Here is a 22,874-nt window from a genome sequence, read left to right on the forward strand (position 1 = left end):
ATCTTAGCTCAGACAGTCTGTGGGGGGCAAAGGAAGCTATGTGTGACTGTTGTTGGCTTGCAACATAGGTGTCTTCAGCTGCTAGCATCTCCTTGCAGCAGCATAAGGAGCTACACAGGCGTAGCTCTGTCCCCCACTATGCTGTCACACCTGACTACATTTGTCACATCCTTGCCAAGGATCACCAGCCAGGTCCTCAATAGTTTCTGTCCCCTTTAGGATAATAGGGAGGTGGAAGTTCCATGGTTCCTGTAGGAACTAATCAGCCTAGTTCCCCTGGGTTTCAGAGCTTCTTCTCTAAAAGTCCCTGGTTCAGGTAGATAAGAGAACCCCAGGTCCACTCACTCCACTGGGATACAGCTCAGGACCCTTGTTTGGAAAAGCCAGAACCAGTCCTGTATTGTTCCCTGAGCTACTTCCTACCTCTGTCATCATCCCCAGATTCTTGCCCTGCTTCTCCCTCTTTGGTGGGTTGTTCTGTCTGGCAGCTTCTCATTAGCCTGGTGGAGGGATCCTCTTTGTTTCTCTAGCAGCTGTCCCACCCTCCTGCCTTGCAGCCCGTTTACCCTCACAACTGCTGTAGGGCTGCCAATCAGCTCTGGCTGAGCAGGCAATTGCTCTGTTATTCATTTGGCTGCTGCACCATCATGGGGTTCATAGACCCCAGGACACAGCCATAATAGAGAAGCATCATAATGTTGCTCTTACAGAACCTTGGCCCTGATTCTCAGCTGCACTGCAGCCACTTTGCACTACCCTGCCTGTACAAACAAGCTGTAAACGTGGTATATCTGACCAGTGGAGGATTTCCCTTGCGCAGGAGAATCCTCCAATGGCATCAGGTGACCAGAGGAGCTCATACATCACCCCTTCTCCTGGGCCCCTACTATAAAAGTCAGAATGGAAGAACCTGCCGTTTGTTGGCTGCACCCCAACACTTTCCAGTTGCTGGAACAGCCTTTGGGTGTTAGTGGAAGCTGTCATAAAGTAAAATGGTCCTGAGGCTGCTCAACTTTGAGACTAACCTAGTGGTTGGCTAGGTCCAGGATTTTGGGATGCAGGGGAGAGAAGGGAGGAAGGACTGAAATAAAAGTAGCCTGACTGTAGCACAGATGCAGCTGGGGTCTAGCCCTATTTACACATCCTTTCTGGGGCATGTGCAGAAGGACATATATCACTTTACTCTCCACTGACATGCAGCCATCTCTGGCATGGAGTGGGGCAGACCTTTAACAGCAGAAGGGTCAATTTTTTGTGAAACCTGAACTTGGTTTTTAAAATGTTTTTATTAATTGTATTATTTCAGAAATGGGCCTGGGGCTGACACTTGACTATATACTGGCACTGATTTCCACATCTAATTACTACTACTACTACTGTTACAATAGTATTATATTATAGATACAGTATTACATATTGCTTTACCTTACATGCATGCATAGAACACTGCATAGAATACTACGTCCTTAACTGAAATAATCATTCACCAAAGACACAGCATTTTCATCAAAAATCAGTCAGAAATATAGGACTAGCACTTGTTGCAGAACCCTAAAACAGGCTATTTAAAAATGGGCTCTCTTTTCTGAAAAGTATGTGCACCAGTTGTGAGGGTTTTGCCATCATTCACTAAGTGTGATTAAGGTGGGAAAGGGGTCTAGAGTCTAATAAATGATGATGCAAGTTTACCTTCAGAGTTCCTAAAATAGGTTCCCTTAATATGTATTTCTTATTTGTGCTAACTTGGATTCTTTCCAATCAACAGCCATGAAGATGTGGAGATTATAATGCTTAAAGAGCAGCAGCTAATCATCAGAGCTAGCTCAGCACCTACTAGAAGGCCTTCACCTGCTATGAACAGTCATAGCAACATTTTAAAAAATTTATTCAAGCTCTTCCATAGAGATAAGAATGACAAATTTAGAAAAGGCAAGAAGCCTGTCAGGGGCGGCTCTAGCTTTTTTGCCGCCCCAAGCACGGCAGGCAGGCTGCCTTTGGTGGCTTGCCTGTGGGAGGTCTGCCGGTCCCGTGGCTTTGGTGTACCCGCCACCGAATTGCCGCCGAATCCAGGGACCGGTGGACCTCCCACAGGCAAGCCGCCGAAGGCTGCCTGACTGCCACCCTCGCAGGGACTGGCAGAGTGCCCCCCCGCGGCTTGCCGCCCCAGGCATGCGCTTGGAGCACTGGTGCCTGGAGCCGCCGCTGAAGCCTGCATGTTATTCCACAATAGCTTGACATTTCATTGAACAGCATCAGACCTTAGCTGCATCTTGCTGCATCTTTGCTGCACTACCACACATCTTCAAGGCCCGGGAGAATAGACTGAAGAGGACCTCCCTCCCCTCCACATGACATTGTTTGCAGATCATTCACATGAAATGTTATCCTAGATCCTCTGGAGCCTAGTAGGTCAGAGCATTCTTAGAGTTGCTAAACTGAGGATCACACTAAAGACCTTTAATGCACAGTTTGTTGACACAGCGCAACATCCACTGTGTAATCTGTGCACAATACTTATACACATAAAAATTCCATAGGAAAAATCTATTTGCATGTATGCTTAGTATTTTCTGGGGTTTTTTTGTATTATGTTTTTCAATAACTGAAACACGTTTAAAGATTTAAGCAGTTTCTCGAAATATAGACTGAATTACATAAAATCTCCTACAATTTCCAACATAAAGACAATCATAAGCGTGCAAATCCTCCTTTCACAGGGATAGTCAAAACAATATAAAACTGAGGCACTGTAGATATATCCGTATCCCACTAATGTTCACAAACAAACCTTCAAAGGTAACAAAAAAGCTTGTTTAGTGGGCAAAGATTGAAAAGAATAACACAGGACATTAGGTAAAGTTACATATAGTGATAATTAAAGAAAATTAAAAAGCAAATAAATGCTCCAAAACAGTAAGTTCCAGCAAAGAATAGGAGACGATCAGAGACAACACCAGTTGTTACAACACACTTTCATAAGTTTATTGGATACAGCAGAAGGGATTTTCCATGGTATACTCAATCCACCAGGCAAAACGCATGCATGGGATACTCACTCCCATATTATGGTTTGGCCTTATTAACAGGCAAGTGAATTAAGTGGATTAAGAGTCCAATCCAAGCTTTCTCCCCAAGAATGGATGCTTCACTAAACCTGCCCCTTAGGCCTTCTCTGACAGACCTAAGATTACTCATTCAGTGCAGATGCATTGCGAAGCCTGATTCTTCGGTTTTCATTCTCTCCAGTTGGTAGGCACTCTTTCCAAGCTTGTCGTTGTTAAGTATGGTAGGGCTGGACCATCTTCAGCCCCTTTCTCCAGTAGAGATTATTAACAGTTTCCTGCTTTGTTCATATAGGGTTTATCAATCCTATCACACAGTGCATTTTGTAGAGAGCAATCTCCAGTCTAACTACTCCTTTTATAACATTCATATTACATTGCATGGGTATTTCAAGACTGTAATGCCTCACAATGTGGATTACAGAATTAGTTAGAGTCTCACCCACACAACATATTTATAACTTTGCAGCAGCACATTGTAATATGAGATGGCATCATTTTTAAACAGCATATTGACTGCTATGTAACAAGAGATGACTGTAACTGTATGAAGGACACCAGGTGCTAAACAATCATCATCATAATAAATAATGAGTGTGGTATTCCTAAGTAGCACATATTGAGTCAGCCATACAATCTTCTTCCAAGTTCTGTGAGTCCACCGGCTAGGTTAGTAAATTCAGTTTCTTCCCCACCACCCCCCAGCCCTGTGAATGTGCCAGCTCCTTCAAAACCACAAGTGACCTCCATGACACACTTTGATTTAGCAGAATATAGCCTAACTAAATTAAGTTAGGTCCCATGTTGTGTTCTTACTTCTTTAACTAAGAATCACCATCATCTATTCAAAGCAGAAGTCAGGATACAAGGCCAGATCCTGGTGCTCTTGACAGTATTTCAGACCTTCATCATGGACTTCAAGGAGACCAGGATTTAATCGATAATCCTGTTTTATGGACGGAAACTGCAGATTAACACTTCTAGCAGTTTCAGAATAAGGATACTGGTGCTCAAAGATTCACAAACTACTGAAATTGTTCCCAGAACAGCATTACTACAGGATGTTTACCTCTAGGAATTTCATACCAGATGTTAGTATAATGAACTCCAACCTTCCTTTTTGGCAGCATATCCTTTCCCATCACCCCCAAAAAGTTTCCAAGTTTCCTGATTCAGCTTTTTCTGCTGACCCTAAAATGCCTTTGCAAGAAATCTCATCTAGTTGCTATATTCATCCACTTTATTTTGAAGGAATTGGTTATCCTTGTAAAAGGCAGAGTCCATTACAAGAGGTTTCAAGGACAGATATATTCATACACTTTAAGGTCAGAAGGGTCTGCCAGATCATCCAGTGGAGCTCCTGTCTATCACAGGCCACTAAATACCACCCAGTCACCCCCACACCAAGCCCAGAATTAGACCAGAATATTACAGCTCTCAGGAGACTAAACTATTGTGTGCCACAGGCAGAAAACAGGAGGGACTGATGTGTACCAGTGCCCAATATTTTCTTCTCCATATGGTGCTGCCTTAAGGAGAAGGACTTAATTCTTTCATCTAGAGCCTTAAGAATCTTCTGAGGAACATCATGTATATTATGGATCAGATGTATGCCTTGTTTGTAGGCCTGCTTAACATCTAGGAGCCTGGCATCCCAAAACTAGGGGTTCACTTTTGTGGAAGAAACTCTAGTGGAATTCGCCATATTAGGCTGCAGTCCTTTAGAGCTGAATTTAAAAAAGGAAATCCTTACAGGAGAAGGAGCCTTGTTTTTTGGCTTTCTGTTAGCAGCAGACCTTTAGCTGTCTTTTCACGGCCATCACAGAAAAAAAAAATTTCACATGAAGTTTAAGAGTATAAAATCTTGAAGGGATGGAAGAGAACTCAGGAGATAATAATTGAAGAGCAGCTCATTCACACCTGTCACCAGCAGCTGTTTACATTTTATTATCATCATCTGATTAATTTTTTGATGTTGTGAGTGATCTACATTACGGCCCACAGTGGTATCAGTATAATTCTCTAGGAGGCGCTTTCTTCTCTGGGCTACAATGCCGTGCACCAATGGGCTTATTGTGTTTAGATTCCTGCATTACAACCATCACCATGGTATCTAATCCCCTTCTTCATATCTGAGCTTTGTTTCTGGCTAGGATTTGAACCCCAGTTAACTATGTAAAAGACAGCGATGCTAACCATTACACAACTATCATGCCTTGGACTCATATTCAATGCTGACAGTAAAGAACTGAGTTCCTGTGGAAACATATGTGCCCCTTTTTGAGGTGCTAACTCTTAGGTCTGATTTTAAATTACAGTCCCTTCTGCCAGATTGGTGGTTGTGTAGATGAAAGCTAAAAATCCCATGGCTCTTTAGTCTTTTCTGATATAGTAGGGGAAAATCCCAGTATCCTGGCGAACTGTCTTTTTGTGAATCAGATTCTAATATCCAGAGCTGAATGTGAGCTATTTCTGAGCATCACTGCTTTACATCATAATTGCACTAGAAAAAACTAATCCAGTACTTTGTACAAACTTAGAAATCCCTCTAGTATAAATGGTAGTTGAAATAAAACCAAATTCTATTCTATAAATTTGATGTTCTCAGTAGAAAACACTTAGAAAGCACTTAGATTCTCCACTACTCCCTGATTTTCTATTTGTTACAAAAATTCCAAACAAATTTTATATAATCCTGCCAACACCTGTAGCAACTTAGGTGATAGAAGAGAAAATATAGCTGATATTGGTGTGCAAAGGATCTCTGAAGACAAAAATAGTTGAGATAACATAAGATGTTTCCTTAATTAAACATTTATATAGGTATTAAAAATGGAGCTGAGAAAATGGGTTGATAACCTTTTTCCATCAGCAAGACTTGTGTCAAAAGCACTGCATAGAAAAGGTGAGCTTTGAATGGCAGAGCAGAGGACAAATAAGATCCAAGAATAATGACGATGAGAATCCTCTCGGATGATTTCCAAAGACTAAGCAAGGAGAGATCACACAGAAGACTGTATCCATCTGAGGGATTTCATAGGAAGAAAAAAAACGAAGTTAGCCAACGGAGAAACATAGCCCTCCAATCAGCATTTGAACCAGCCACTTTTATAAAGCTTTATTTATAAATAAAGGTGTCAGCACCATAAATCCATCTGCTGTCAACACTGAGAACTTTTTAAATTGCCCTAATTAAACATTGAATTATGCATTTTGACAAGAGGCAGCTTTAAAAGACCTTGATTGCTAAATAAAATATAGATTGCCAAATTCAGAGCTAGTGTAACTGATCAGACTTCAGCAGAGTTATGCCACAGATGAATTTGGCCCAGAGTATTTAGCCTAATCCTTTGCATGAATATACTTTGCTTCATGCTGCTAATGACATGATCACCTTGCTTAGGAAATTAATGCAATGCACAATTATGAGGCTGGAGTGCAAATGTTATGTTTCCAGATGGGCAAGAGGCACTTGGAACCTATGAATTAAAGGAGTAGAATGAGGAGGATTTCACTTTCACTCTGTTGAACCCTTGGCTAATGATATATTTCTAACCCTTTCTGCTTGATGATCTCAAAACAGATAAAAAACGTGGCGCATTAGTGTCAGAGTCAGGACATAGGCAGTTGAGCCTAGTGGCAAGTATAGAGCAGGGGGACTGGTCCTCACACCAGCCAGGGTCCAGAACCAGAAGGACAGGAGCCCTGGTCAGGAACAAAGAGTCTGAGGCCAGGAATCATGCCAACTCAGGAAGCCAGGATCAGAACACTAGCCGGAGCTCAGGAACCATGTGTCAGATACAGAAATCAGGCTGAGTCAGGAAACCAGGAGGTCAGGACCACGAGACGAGCTAATAGCCGTGGGGTGAGCAGACCAAAGCAGGACAGAGGCCAATTGTATAAATGGTCTTCCTGTTGCTCATTCTAGCTTAAGTAAGGGAAAGAACCCAAACAGGAGTTTTGGTGTTCCACCAATTGGGATTCAAGGGTGGAGGCACCCATCTGAGCTGGATTTTAAGGATTCCTGGTCCTAGTTGCTGCTCATCAGCTGGAGGACTTGACTGTGATGACCTTACAGGACCCCTCTAGATTTTGGTTTGAGACCCCTGGGTCATGACAATTAGCTATTAGATACATTGGTAAATCAAACCAAAAGATGAACCACTTCATCATGAAAATGTAGATAAATTGGAAAATCCATCAGCAAAATATTCAGTAGTGAAACGTTCTTGCTTGAAATTGCTTTGGAATAATTGTTGCTAGCAAAGACATTACAATAGGGCCAACTCCTTGGGACTAGGAAGGCTCCCTAGTCCCCAGAAAGGAGCTCTGTAACAGCCTGAGTGTGGTCAGATCAGCCCAGTGAGGCAGGTCAGGTATCTGTTTGATAGTCAGGTCCCCTGCAAGCCCGAAAAGGGGCAGAAAGCTCATACAGATTAACTTCCTGTTCCCGCCACTAGTCCTCCATTGCTTTTGCCCCCTCTTCCCTTTGCTGAGGTTGCAGAAGCTACCCTTGCCTAGAGGCAGCAATAGAGTATATGGTGCCACCTGAAGCAGTATTTAGTTAGAGATCCTCAAACAGCAATGATTTTGGTGGGAGTTAAAGGAAACTGAGGGGGTTGCAGGAAGCTCTGATGCCCCTCACTCCCAGGGGCGGCTCTAGACATTTCGCCACCCCAAGCAGGGCGGCATACCGCGGGAGGCGGTCCCGCGGCTCTGGTGGACTCCCGCAGGCGTGCCTGCGGATGCTCCACCGAAGCCGCGCGGGACCAGCGGACCCTCCGCAGGCACGCCTGCGGGAGGTCCACCGGAGCCGCCTGCCGCCCTCCCGGTAACCGGCAGAGCGCCCCCCGCGGCATGCTGCCCCAAGCACACGCCTGGCGTGCTGGGGCCTGGAGCCGCCCTTGCCTACTCCTGACTGGCAGGTAGGATTTTGGGTCAATGGGCCCAGTTCCTGACTGACAGCTCTATTTCTGAGCTGTTGCCTGACTTTGATGCCCACAGATATGAAATGATCTTTGCAATGGCCTCATTTTCCCCTCAAATACATGAATGCAACTATAGCTGATGTCAATGAGCTCCATGTCAATGCCTCTCCCCCATTATCTGTGGGCAGAATTGGACCCAAAGTATTTCGCCTGAGGAGTGATGACAAGAAGATGATTGTGTAATAGAGTGTCAGAATCCATGAAGCTGCAAGGAAGTTTACATGTATATTCTGGTATTAGAATCCTACAAACATATGTACAGCTGATGCACTGACCTGTGGTGGCAATCAGAATGATACTCAACTATAAAAATAAATTGGGACTCTGTCTGAAGTAGGTTGAATTAGGGTTAAAGGCAGAAAGGGCTTGCAGGAAAAAAACCTAATTATATCCAAGCCCAGGAAAAAGCTTAAGGCAAGGTTTTTATTTCATTGTTGTTAACTTCAATTAACAATAAAGGGAAGCTCTGTAAAGAGGGTGTGTTTGGACCAAACTCATTGTGGGTGTTAGGGGCAGGATGGGAATGCCACCTGCTTGCTAAGTGTTATGTGCAAATAAATAGATTTTAAGCACTTTGCATGATTAAAAGAAAAAGTCATTGATCTCATTATGGTTCAGCTGGAAGCCAAAAACAGTTGTATTGATTCTAGTCATGGGGGCCTGACGGGCTAATTTGTCTAGACGTTATTATATGGGGTCCTTCCCTTTTCCATGTCCTCTATTTGCAAATCTCATATGATAGAAAATAAATGCTTTTGATATAAAAGCTGAAATATGTTATCATTTTTTGGAAAACAACTCAATAGTGTTAATTTTTAAGCTAAAAAACAGACAGTCATCACTTACCTTATAGTACATGAATGAGGACCTGTATGGAAACATGAAATAAAATCCATGTTAATTAAAAATTTATATTGAAGAGTAAATAAGAAGTTAAATATACCTTGTTGTGATTTTAAAAATAGTTACTGATTTGGATTTTTGCTCTGAAGTATCCTATTAAAATACATTTCTTAAAGAATTATTTCTTGCGACAGCACTCTTAATGTTGTCTCATCTTATCTTCTTAACATCGACTGCCCTGTCCTCACATGCAACCCACACATGTGCAACCCACAGAAAACGGGAATGAAACCGAGGAAACACAAATAGTGTCAACACTGATACAGGTACTGAAATATACGGTGCTGATAGAAAGCTGAGATTATGTTTCATTTTCTTACTGAATTATTACCATCATAATTCTATCCTGAATCAAAATCAAGTTAAACAAACCGTGGATTATAGCAACTTGGTTTCTCATTTTATAAACTTGAATAAATGTGATCATTGTTATGATAATTTTGTTTGTCAGTAAAGTAGCAAGAGAACTTTACTCACTAAACAAAGAGGAATTTCAGTCCATTTTCTCTCCCTCTTATAATAAAAGTGAATCTATGCAGTAGCATAATGATAGCTAGGGAAACAGACATATTTCACTGCTCATTTTCATATAAATGAGATCTCAGATTTCATGGTAAGCAATTTGGCAAGGCCTACATTTGAAACACTCTACAAATTCAAGTCTTTTCAAAGACAAATTTTAAATAGCAACATTACACTACACACCCATTCACAATGGCAATATTTTTCTAATTCAATAGCAGGTGTCAGATTCATTAAGGTTCTGTAAGGTATTTTTCCCCACGAACCTTGCCTTTATGTCTTTAAAAATTATTAGAAAATGTATTGGTTATGATTTTAGAGTTTGGGGCACATATTTATAATCAATAAAATTATAGCTAGCTAGCTAGAAATAGTGTGTGGGAGTGATGAGTGTGGAGAATGAGAGTTAGAGACAGAGATACACACACATTCCATTGTGACTGGTCTTGAATTTCCTAAACTCTCAATCCTTCCACTGAAGGCAATGGGAGTTTTGGCATTGATGTCATAGAGGGCAGGATTGGGCTCAGCATGCAGGATTGAGGCTTATATGTCTTATATTACTATAAGATAAAACAAGTCTGTTGAGAGGTATGCAAGTGAACTTGAACTAGTTTTTCACTTTTCAGTATATGCTATTTTTTAGACAGATTTTTTATTTTTTGTGCATTTTTAAAAGGAAGAAAACAAACTACATTGGGGAAAAGCAGTGAAATAAATATGAGCGATGGGCTGGCATAGCAGCATTGGCGCATAATATTTGTATTCTATCTTGGTTAAGAAGAGATCATCCTATTAAGTTTCTAGCTTCTATTTGCATTCTGTTTCTAGGCATTGACTAGTGATTAGGGCAGGTGGCTGTCATCTAGGGCTCCTTGGCCATGTCTGCACTACCACTTATATCAGAAAAACGTATGTCGCTCAGCGGTGTGAAAAAACATATCCCTGAGCGACATAAGTTTCGCTGGCACGAGTGGTAGTGTGCACAGTGCTATCTTGGTGGGAGAGCTTCTCCTGTCAACATAGCTACCACCGCTCATTGAGGTGGCTTTATTATGTTGACGGGAGAGCTCTCTACAGGAGCGGCTACACAAGTGATCTTACAGCAGCACAGCTGCATTGGTATAGCTGTGCCACTGTCAGCTCATTAGTGCAGACAGGACCCTAGTTTCTAAGCAAAGTTTTGCCACGGACTTTCTGCCTGACAGTGTAGTTGTAGCTGGCTCTCTCACCAACAGAAGTTGGTCCAAAAAAAGCCATTACTTCACTCACCTTGACCTTGTGCAAGACATTTAGGGTTAGATCCACAAAGCTTAGGTGCCTAATCACCACTTTAGGTCCCTAAATCCAACATTTATACTGTCAAAAGCCCTGCTCAGCTGCTGCCTGTAAGCACCTAAATTGCCTTAGCCTAAGTATTTGCCAATACATTCTCCAACGTGCCTACATTTCTGCCAGTGTGCATGCACAAAGCCACAAAGCCACCTGACTCCGGATGCCACTGAGTAGCGCAGTGCCTAGTTCACACCTAAGCCCTAAATTAGGGATTCCCCAGTGGGCTCGATCCAATAGGCATTCTCAGAGCCTGGCTAATCAGCACAAAAAATAGGAGTAAGAGATGGTGCCCAACCCAAGAGCCCCGTAACTAGAGCACTTACTCAAGATGTGGGAGACCCAGTTCAAATCTTCACTCTCCCTGATGTGGAACAGGAATTTTAACCCAAATCTCTTAACACATACATTAGTGTCCTAACCAGTGTGTTATAGGGTATTTTGACATGGTGGGATTCTCTCTTGTTGAAGCTCTTCCACTTTGTATAAACTATTTAACTATTAATTGGTGTAGGGACTGGAAGCTGGGTCTCGCAGGTGAGTGCCATACCCACTAGACCGGAGGTGGGCAAATTATGGCTCGTGGGCCACATCCGGCCCGTGGGACCCTCCTGTCAGGTCCCTGAGCTCCTGGTCCCGGAGGCTAGCCCCCGGCCCCACCCCTGCTGTTCCCTCTCCCCCACAGCCTCAGCTCACTGTGTCGCCGGCGCAATACTCTGGGTGGCAGGGCTGCGAGCTCTTGCCAGGCAGCACAGCTGCAGAGCCGTGGCCTGACCCGGTGCTGTGCTGCGCGGTGGCGTGGCTGGCTCCAGCTGGGCGGCACGGCTGCCTGTCCTGGTACTCTGGGAGGCATGGCTGTAGTGCCGCCAGCTACTGATGCTCCAGGTAGCGCAGTAAGGGGGCAGGGAGCAGGGGGCGGTTGGATAGAGGGCAGGGGAGTTCGGGGTGGTGGTCGGGGGGGCAGGGGTGGTCAGAGGGTGGGGAACAGGGGGGTTGAATGTGGGCAGAGGTCCTGGGGGATCAGTCAGGAAGGAGATGGGTGGTTGGTTGGGGTGGCTGGGGGTCGTCAGGGGCATGTGTTCCTGGGGCAGTCTGGGAGATGGGGTGATTAGTTGGGGCAGGGGTCCCAGTGGGGGCAGTCAGGAATGAGAGGAGGGGTTGGATGAGGTGGTGGGGGCAGTCAGGGGCAGGGGTACAGGGGCAGTCAGGGGACAGGGAGGGGTAGATGGGGCAGAGGTCCCGGGGGGGCAGTCAGGAATGAGGAGGGGTTCGATGGGGCAGTTGGGGGTAGTCAGGGGTAGGGGTTCCGGGGGAGGTCAGGGGATAGGGACGGGTGGATGGGGAAAGGGTCCCGGGGGAGCCATCAGGGAGTGAGAAGTGGGGGGCGGGTCGGATGGGGGCAGGGGCTGGGCAACAACTGGCTGTTTGGGGAGGCACAGCCTCCCCTAACTGGTCCTCCATAGAATTTCAGAACCCTGATGTGGCCCTCAGGCCAAAAAGTTTGTCCGCCCCTGCACTAGACTATAGTCATTCTCTCTCTGGCCCAGTGACTACTTAAGTAATGCATATAGCTATAACAGCTTCAACAGGAGAGACTGAGAGTGCCCTACCCTAGAATACTGTATAACTCAGTGGTTAGGATACTCACCTGGAAGAAGTGGGTTCAAGAACTTGCTCCCTAGCAGGCAGAGTGGAGATTTGAACCTGCATCTACTACAGCCTGAGTGCTCTGGCTAGGGGTGATAAGGCAGTGGTGATGGTGACACTGCCTTAGTTTTGCCTGAGGAAGGGCTGACCTGACTTAGGTGACTAACTCCAGAAGATGGTTCACAGCTGTACATTCTGAGTAGACGGAGGTGCTTCCCTTCAGCCCAGAACTAAGTGCCTAACTCTCTGAGGAAGGGATGGGCTTAGGCTACAGCAGGCTTCTCTCTGGCATTTCCTATGGGCTAGCTTAGGCAGCTCCCTACTCACCTTGCTGTTTTCTGTGAATCCTGTTGTTAGGCTTCTAAATCTTCCCATGTATTGTATATGGAATTTGAATGCCTAACTTGGAGCTCTGAATTCCACTGAGTGGCAGGGTGCCTAAACCAATAGACATTGCTACATTGTCACATATAGAGTTGACACCTGTCTGGTTTTTCAGAAGTTTGTTCTGTGTTCTGGCCAGAAGTCTTTGAGTCATAATTTCATCTGGAGGCATTTTGTAGCAGTGGTCTTATTGATTTAAAAGTTGTGATGTCATCCCAAGTTTTGCATATATGTTAAGTGGTTATGAATGGCTGAATTATCTTGACGTAGTATTGTAGCATTTTGTAAGTTCTCAATGTTCAGCCATAGAAGAGATAACTAGATTTGCTGAATTAATTTTAGAAAACAACCCAGAGTTTTTATATTTTTAATTAATTCTTCTGGAGATTTTTTGACTATTATTTCTAGGGTAGACAGTACACCATTACAATTGGTATAAAAATGTCTTCACTATGGCTATAATTATGGCTCAAAAGGCTTAAGATGGCTGCTTTTATGTAACCTGTATTGGGTGATGTATATACTGAAAAACTGTATAAAAATGCACCCCAAGATATGAAATAATCTGTTGCAGCAATGAAATAGGAGATATTTAATACAATATTGTGCATTTTTTAAAAATGAAGAATCTGTGTTTCAGGAATTATAAAACACCATTCACATCAGAATGATGGTTGTAAAAGTCTTTTCTTTCCTTAAAACTGTACTGGTGATGTACTGGCAATTGCTGCTGGTACACTTTACAATATATGCAAAGCGAAGGTATGTAATTGCCTAGACGATAAAGGAATCACTGTACTTTGTGAAAAAATTTATTTTATATATATAAAAAACAGTGATAGTGCTGTGTTCCTGGATGTCACTGGCAAACTTTCCAGTGACTGCAGTCTTGAAATAAAAGAACGAGTGTGGGAGAGAAGAATAAATATTGAGGAGCTAGAAATCAGACCAAGGCAGCTTTTTCCCTTCAATGCTAAATGGTATGGCTCCACCCAGGGATGGCATTAGACTCACTAAGGCCTGGGGCAGAAACTAACGAGTGGGCTCCCACCTCGCATCCCTTACCTGCTCACACATTGGATTTCTGCAACATTTCTGAAGCTGAAGCCCGAATGCCAGAGCACAGGGCTGAAGCCCGAGCCCCACCACACTGGGCCCCTTGTGGTGTGGGGCCCTGGGCAATTGCCAAGCTTGCACCTCGGTAATGTTGTCCCTGGCTCCACCCTGCTGTCATTTGCTATCTCTCTATTCCTTTCCCTGAAAGAAGTGCTATCTTTACCTTGGTCTAAGCCAGGGATCAGCAACCTTTGGCACGCAGCCCACCAAGGAAATCCTCTGCTGGGCCGGGCTGGTTTGTTTACCTGCAGCATCCACAAGTTCAGCCGATCGCAGCTCCCACTGGCCACAGTTTGCTGTTCCAGGCCAATGGGGGCTGCGGGAAGTGGCATGGGCCAAGGGATGTGCTCGCTGCCACTTTTGAAAGCCCCCATTGGCCTGGAACGGCAAACCGCAGCCAGTGGGAGCTGCAATCGGCCAAACCTGCACACACTGCAGGTAAAGAAACCGTCCCGGCCTGCCAGCAGATTTCCCTGATGGGCTGTGTGCCTAAGGTTGCTGATCCCTGGGCTAAGCTAATGATATTACCAGTGTTCTGTTTTGTTAGCCCTCTTGTTCAACATGTATGCTAGACTGTTAGGAGAGTTAAATCCTCCAATGTGGCTCCATACAGGTGCAGTGGGTCCAGCCATGTGGCTGCAGTGTCAGGATTGTAGCCTAACTCTCTTAATGGCCTCACATACCTGGAACAAGAGGGATGACAAGATGGTAACCTGCATGCCTGAGCTCTCAAAGCAGATGAATTATCACCCCTAAATACCTCCTGGATCTTCCAAAAAATGAAGGAACAGAGCCACTCAAGTGTGACTTAATCTACTTGGGACCACACGTGTGTAAATGATACCTTATGGTTAATGGTACATGAAGCTGATGATAGAGCTAAAAGAATGGCACAGACATGATCTTCATCCACTGTAAGAAGGAGATGGTTAACCAGTGAAACTATGCTATGATTCCTGTATCTTTTCCAGGCCTGAAATCAAAATTACTGAGGTCCAGACTTCAGATTTTGCTAGCATTGTCTTGCTTCCTGTAACCTTCTGAACAATGCTTTTCATAACAAGGTGCTCAGATACAGTACTACTACCTCTGGTAATTGGAGCTAGTACAAAACTCTGCAATAGATAAAGGGAGTTTTGAAACAAGGTAGTTGTTGTCAAGAGATTGTTTCTCAAGCAGAAGCCTCATACTTGTATCTTTAAGGACAGTTGGCATCCTTCCCTCCCATATTTTCCCCCATTTCTTCCAGTTTCTTCACTGTACATTTTGACAGCACTTTGTGTATAGTCATATTCAGTGTTTGCAATTGATTTGTGCTAACCTGAACTACTTGTGGCCTAGAATGGCTTTTTAAAGAAATCCTTGACTTGCAAAATGGGAAGAAGAAACACAGTAATTCTTAGAAATTCAAACCTTGCAAAGCTCTGACACACTTTGTATATTGTCAATTAGAGCCTGATCTTGCAATGAGCTCTGCATGGGCTCAGGGGTCCACACATGCAGATGTAGTGCTGACTGGAGTGTTAGTTTCTCCTGGTCCATTTGAGCATCTGTGTCACAATAACAGAGGATAGATTAAAAAAAAACAATAGAAAAATGTGATTGCAAAGGCACAGAAACTAGCATGCAAGATTGGGGGCTGATTTAGTACCTGAAACTATGTTTTATTAATTTTTTTGAAGTTGATTAGATTTCAAGGTGCCTGTCTCCTAAGTTAAGCAATATCTTTATGGGGCTTCGGGATCTTCTCTTTGGAGGATGCTGTAGAACTGCAAGGTATTACCATCACTACACACAGCCCCAGGCCAGTTAAATGCATCCACCTCCAGGGAGAGGGCCAGGCAGCAGGGCCGTAGCAACAAAGAACGTGGCCCCCTCCGAACATATGTCTGGGGCTCCTTACAATGCAGAAACTGGAATGCGGTATTTATTTTATACAATATATAGGGTTCATATTATGTATAGGCCTACAGTGTACATGTATTCCGTATTTACGCAAAGCGCTTCTTTCGAGACTTGTTCTCCGCAAATTGGTTAATCAATGCGTCAAAGTCCAGAGATCTGGCAATCTTGTTTTCGATTGAGATAACTGCAAGCACAGAAAGCCTGTCATCTGTCATGGTTGAGCGCAGGATATTCTTGATTAGTTTCATTCTGCTGAAGCTCCTTTCAGCACCGGCGACAGTAACTGGTGTGGTCAGAAGAATTCTGATGCAAATGCAAAGATTCGGATATATCTCCTGAAGGCTGTTCTTGTATATGTACGTTAAAAAATTGTTTGACGTGACAAGTCCTCTCTCTTTTTCGATGACATAAATAAAACGATTCAATTCCATTATGAGTTCGTTGGCATCAATGTCTCCCATTTTTCTTTCAAAATTTTTGCTGTGATTCTCCAGTTCATTTTCTCTGTGACACTGCTTCAGGCTGTTAGCGTTGTACAGAAATCCAAACAACTTATACCACTCCATGAGTTGGTCAAATCACAACGAAACAGAAGATATGGCCTGATCAGTGAGAACAAGAACTTCTATTTGAATTTTTCTTCGGCAGAAAGACGACTCGAATCATCAGCACATTCGTAATCAAACATTCTCTTCTTACGTCGCACCCTGGTTTCTGGAAACACCTGCTCAATACCCATATGCTCTGCTATTTCACGTGCATTTGTGACCACAGAGTTATATCCTGTATTTCGATAGTCTTCCAAAAACTTCATTGTAGCACCGACTTCTGCCTGCAGTACGTCAATTGACACATCTGGTGACTGAATTAATTTGCTGGTTTTATTGACGTGAACTAGTATATCGTACCACGTGTACACAGTCAGAACAAAAGGCCACATAGTAACATGGTCTAAAAGCGCACTGGCTTCTGTTGCTGTATTGCCATCTTTCTTTTCGAGCGCATATTCTCGCAAAGATGACAAAGCATTGCACAATTCTTCAAGGTGATAACGCAATGGCTTCACAGCATCAATTCTCAACTCCCAACGAGTGTCCGATAACCCTTTAACAGATATTGGCATATGTTCTTGAAGTATATCCCAACGTGAAGGTGACGAAGAAAAGATAACGTATATTCTGTTAATCAGTCCGAAAAAGTCAACGGCATATTTCGATGACTTTGCTGCGTCTGAGATCACAAGATTCCAAGTGTGAGCTCCACATGGTACATACATGGTACATACAAGGCACGGTCATTTATTTCTAGCATGCCGGCTAGATACGTTGACAACTTTGGAATTTTCTCAAGTTCCTTCTGGGCATCTTTTGCTGCCTTTCGTTTACTAGCTCCGCTCTTATACGTTCTCTTAGACATCACAAAGCACGCTTCTGCGTTGGAAACGATAAAAAATTAAACAACTAAATTAATAACATTTATCCGCCGACCGCCATTATGAACGCAAATACACATTCTTTGAATGGGTCCAACTAAAATTCGAAACTGACCGACAGACAACTGATGTGGCCAATAGCATTATGATGTATCATAATGACTTCACGGTTTTGTCAGTAAAACTGACATGGATTGTGCAATAGCGTCAATAAATATCACTTACCTAGTTATACCTTAAATTTTTTGCCACTTTTAGGGGCCCCCTTCCTTGCGGGCCCCACCTCTGCCAGGCAGGCAGGGAAGCCAAAGGAAACAGCCAGGATCTCAGGTCACGCCAGCTCCTAAGATGCACATTGGTAAAGATCCAGGGTAGCCGTGTTAGTCGGGATCTGTAAAAAGCAACAGAGTCCTGTGGCACCTTACAGACTAACAGACGTACTGGAAGCTTTCCTGGGTGAATACCCACTTCGTCAGACGCATGGTAAAGATGTTCACGTCCGGCGGGCTGGGCGTCCCAGAAAGCACACGCTATGACATCACATGGGGACGTCATCACGTGTGGGTTCGGCCTGACAATGCCGTCACAGAGAGGCGGAGGTCAAGGCGCAGGGAATGGCAGAACGCCACAGCCCTACCTCACAGCGAGGGGCCGCCCCGTCTTGTCCCGGCTCTGGTCCGCCACCATCCCAGCATGCCTCTGCCTCCGGAAGAGCGGCGGGGGCGGGGCCTTTCTGTACGCCGCTCCAGTGTTCTCTGTAGTAGGGAAGGCGGAGCTGGTTGCTGGGGCAGGGGGTTGTGGCGGTGGCGCTGTCGCTGCGGAGCCCGGGGCAGCAGGTAAGAGCGGTTGGTCCCCGCACCTGGCGCGTGCTGCATCCTCCTTAGGCAGGGGCCTTATCCCCAGAGCCGAGCGCACCTAGGTGCCAGTGAGTCCCTGCCGCGCATTCAGCATAAGGGAGAGGGCACGGGGGTCTCTGCGGGGAACCGGGGCGGGCCGGGTGGCTCGTTACCCTCTGCTGCTCCGCCCCGCCCCCCATCCCAGTCTGCAGCGTTTGTGGTGGAAGTTCGGTGTGTGTCAGCAATGGGGGGAGGCGGCTCTGCTCCCTCTACGCACTGGGTCAGCGGCCGGGGCTGCCCTCAGGGGAGTGCTGGGGATCCTGGCTTAGCAGAGGCCAGCCATGACCCTACGAGTGAATGATAGAGGGCTAAATGCGGGGCCTGGGGTGGGGTGAGAGGGTGTGGGCCCTTCTGCCCACAGCCCAGTGTCAGAGGCGGGCTACAGCCGCTGGGGCAGGGGACAACAGTCCAGCCCAGCCGCTGGGACGTGGGAGGATAGAGGGGTTCCTCCTACTTAGGGAAAAACTTGGCCGTACCCCCTTCACCTCACATCCCAGCTGCGGGTTGGAAGAGAAAGGAGCACGTTCCCTCTTGCCTGTCCCAGTGTCGGGACTTTGGGGGGCCTCTCCCTCAACTCCAGTGCCTGTCACTGCTGCTTAGCCCTTCCAAGCAGCAAAAGTAACCCCAGGCTGGTCAGTTTCACTGTCCCTCTTAACCCTGTGAGCGGCAAGGGAAACTAACAAGACAGCTTCACTCTGCTCCTTGGGAAACCTCTGATCATCAGCTGAGTCACTGGCAGCACTGCCTACACTCACTCTCAGAAGGGGATGAGGACCATGTAGGTGGAAGATAATTTTTTACAACTATAAGTTATAGAAGCGCTTTTAAAAATGAAAGCTTAAATTCTATAAAAATGCATGATTCCCATAGTTGACAGATAACACTTCCTGCTTGCAACGGTAAGTGAGTGTATTTTCCAAGCACTCCTTAATTAAATTGCATATTTTGAGTTATTTATGTAGAATATATCCCCAAAATTTTTCTAATATTTTCAATCTGGTCTTTTTGTTTTTAGAGGATATGTGACTAATTATCCTGTAAGAAATCATGTGCCTCTTGAATAGGTAACTCAACAGCATTCAGAAAAGTGACCCATGTTGCAGACCTGGTATGAGTGAAGTCCAAGATTATTCCACTGAGGCAATCTTAAAAATAAACTATCTTGTTCTAAAACTTCCCTTTATTTTCCATCTTCAAATATAGTACATAGCTCTTTCAAGCAATATTGCCTATAGCAGTGGTCCTCAAACTTTTTTTGTTGCACCCTGCTTACTCGTAATGGAATCTATCCACCCCCAAACTCCCACAGGAGCTGCAATCAGGAGCCGGGGGCAGAGGCCTGAGCTGGAATGACACTGGGAGCAGAGTGGGGCTTTCCTTTGCTCCTCCCTCAAATGTTCTTCTGTGCCCCACAGTTTGAGGACCACTGGCCAATAGAATAACAATCATATTTGGCCCATGAGGCCACTAATTTTAATGTTTTAAATAATGAGTATATTTTGTTTGTATTCTGGGAAGAGTATTTGAGTGGGCTTCAGCCTTAATGTTAGTTACAACTCCATATTAACCTTATATATAAATCAGTGTCCCTCAACTTGGGTATGTGTACCCTGGGGGTATGCAGAGGTCTTCCAGGGAGTGCATCAACTCACCTTGATGTTTGCCTAGCACTAGCAAAGTCAGTACAAACTAAAATTTCATACAGACAATGACTTGTTTATACTGCTCTATATACTGTACCCTGAAATGTAAGTACAATATTTATATTCCAATTGATTTATTTTATAACTATATGTTCAGAATGAGAAAGTAAGCAATTTTTCATTAATAGTGTGCCGTGACACTTTTTTGTATTTTTATGTCTGATTTTATAAGTAAGTAGTTTTTAAGTGAAGTATAACTTGGGGATATACAAGACAAATCAGATGCCTGAAAGCAGTACAGTAGTCTGGAAAGGTTGAGAATCCTTATGTAAATAGGTCAATGGCATTATCCAGTTCAATAAGCTGGGTTTCCAAGGAGCAGAGAAGTAAGTATTGATAAAGAAGGAAAAAAGTCTGTGGAAAAAGGATGCTGATGTTGAAGTTTTAGAGACATTGGGGGATTTCATGAAGGGTTCATGCCACAGCTCTAGAGTAGAAGGAAAAAAACCCACCTTACTTCCTGAAAGTCTTCACCATTGGACAGTGTTATGACTCGTGACTAGCCAAACCTAGCATTACAATAAGAATATCATCTGCAAAAATTACTGTAAGGGAAGCAGGTTAATCAGTTCATATCCAGTCAAGATTACTAGTGATCAGAAGTTATCATCATTTGATTACTCAGTTGTCTATGTAAAATGAACTGGTGATGGAAGTTCAGCATCATAACTAACATCTTTTATCAGAAAGGATGAGTGACAGAACCTGGAGATGGTCATTCTGTAACAAGGGCACACAGGTTGGAAAAAAAATTAGCTTGTCTCTGTCAATGCTGCACAAATTTTAATGGCTAGGCCTTTAGTCTCCAGTACTGCCAAGGTAGTAGTAATTCCCTTTTAAGAAAGTTGGCTAAACCTTATATTCAGTAACGTTTTTGTTCTTTCATTTTCCTTTCAGATTATTTAGGGCTATGTACATTTTGTCATTTATATTAGGGTAGTTTGTCAACATTAATATAATGAAGACTCTGGGCACTGTTTTCATCAGAATTGTATTGTATTGTTCCAGGTGCTATATACACATAGGAATACACAGTCCTATTCCAAAGAGATTACAACCCCCAATGCCACCACTAAATACAGCTGTATTACATAATCATTTTGGGGTTTCCCTCAGCACAGAATGGGAACTTCTGTAACACTTCTGTCTTAATCTAGATAAGATGATACTGTGCTGGCTTCATTTTGGGTACTTTGTGCTTTAACTAGGAATAAAAGTAGATTCCTACTTTCCTGCTGCTTGGAAACCCGGCTTGTTCAACTGGATAATACCATTGATCTATTTACGGTATAAGGTTGTTATGGAGTTGTAACTAACATTAAGGCTGACGCCCACTGAAATATTCTCTCCAGAATACAAACTAAATATACACGTTTAAAACTAAAAAGTGACTTTGTGGGTTTCCATCTCTATTGTGTCTCAGTCAGAGTAGAGTGCTTTAAATCAATGATTAAATCATGATGTAAATATCTTAATTTTAAAAAAATTATCTCACACATATACGTTGAATTTTTTTTGCAGTTGCGCCTTTAGTTTAAAATTTATAATGCTTTCTGTTTTTTATGACCGAACACTACTGGTAAGGTGTCTTATTGGAATTTTACAGAACTGATATAGGTGCAAAACAAAATATTGAAAATAAAGTTCCTGATTCTGCAAACACTTTACTTGTGTGACTAGTCCCATTGATTTCAGTGGGATTACTCAGGCTTGTGAATAAGTGTTTGCAGCAACAGGGGCAAAAACTGTATTTTTATTTCAGATTTTTCTTAGTGGCATAAAATGTTTAATACTTGAAAATGAAATTGCCTTAGTGTTAATAACAACAAGTTAGTTAGACTTGCAAGAAAATTGTTCTGAACTTTTTTTTTGTACATACAGGCCAAAATCTTCAAAAACAGGGACCTAAAGTTAAACGCCTAAGATTGGGACTTTCTCAGCACTCTAGCATCTTAAGAGCAGAAGTGCCATTGATTTCAAACTGCAAACTCTGATGGAGTATAGCCTGGTTGGAGACTTTGAGCTTTCTTGACTTGTGGATATTCCATATATTAGAAGGCAGTGTTGGTTGCATGAAGACCAGGCTATTTGCTTATCAGTTTTCTGTTTGAGTTTGTATTCTCTCAGTAAAGATGATAATCAGACTCTGAATGTGCCATTTTCAGCATAGATGGGCATTTTTAAGTGTGACGATTCATAGAAAAGAATCTGTGTAAAATCTGAAATTCTGCTAACAACTAGGAAACTTAAGACACAAGCAAACATTTATTTTGGCAATCTTAAAGGATTGTTTAAAAATATTATTACATTTGAAAATTGATTTTAATTTTTTTATTATAATCTTTATCTATCCTCAATGCTTCCACATTAGATGTACTCCGTGTACAAGTAAAAAAGCTTTGAGAAACCGCCAACCCTATAAACTCAGCCTAAGATCTGAAAGTGGTTATTTCCTTCTTGCATGTTACCAGCTGTTAAAAAAGTTTGGGCTAAATTATGGTGTCAGACAGTTGTGTAACCCCATAGTTTGTTTTTATTGAGGTTGTTCACCATAATAAGTGTGCTCTGCAATTAGTACTTGGTAAATATTTTGGTTGATGCACAAGAAGGAATAGAATGCAGCTCAATCTCATAGCTGTGTTGGCTCTTGCTGGGATAGTGGCAGCAAAATAAATTTGGTCTGTAAAGTAGGTATATATGGTGTTGAATACTCACAGGAAGCAGATCTGATGAGTAAGAAGTTACTTTTATATAGTCACGGTTCAGAGTAGAACCAAACTTTAAAGCCTTGGAAAAGTAAAATCTAATGGATGTCATTGCGTAGGAAAATCAGATAGTCAATGTGCCCCATTTAGGAGTTTTTGCAATATAAATGATATTTTAATATTGGAAAGTGGTTGAGTGTTTAGTTTTTTATGCTGCTTTATTAGATCTTACACATTCACAAACTATCAGAGGGGTAGCCGTGTTAGTCTGGATCTGTA

General features: G+C 43.4%; 1 protein-coding gene and 1 long non-coding RNA gene across 7 annotated transcripts in view; one reads left to right on the top strand and one right to left on the bottom strand.

The window, feature by feature from the left end:
• Positions 1–5,696: 5,696 nt before the first annotated feature.
• Positions 5,697–17,652, bottom strand: LOC120369521. The gene is made up of 3 exons (XR_005583204.1): positions 17,517–17,652; positions 8,897–8,918; positions 5,697–6,086 (listed from the first exon to the last, which is right to left on the bottom strand). It is a non-coding gene; the product is annotated as an uncharacterized LOC120369521 (long non-coding RNA).
• MICU1 (mitochondrial calcium uptake 1) overlaps positions 17,527–22,874 on the top strand; it is a 238,456-nt gene continuing 233,108 nt past the window's right edge. For 2 of the 6 annotated variants that reach the window (XM_039482940.1, XM_039482941.1), the window contains exon 1: positions 17,951–18,127. In XM_039482940.1, the coding sequence (XP_039338874.1) occupies positions 17,985–18,127 (143 nt within the window). In that variant the 5' untranslated portion in view covers positions 17,951–17,984. Of the gene's footprint in view, positions 17,650–17,820; positions 18,128–18,195; positions 18,217–18,943; positions 18,966–22,874 lie in introns of those variants that run through there. The other 4 variants (XM_039482943.1, XM_039482939.1, XM_039482944.1 and 1 more) reach the window with 4 other exon arrangements.

The sequence above is a fragment of the Mauremys reevesii genome, linkage group 7 (genome assembly GCF_016161935.1).
Source record: "Mauremys reevesii isolate NIE-2019 linkage group 7, ASM1616193v1, whole genome shotgun sequence".
Taxonomy (NCBI): Eukaryota; Metazoa; Chordata; order Testudines; family Geoemydidae; genus Mauremys; species Mauremys reevesii.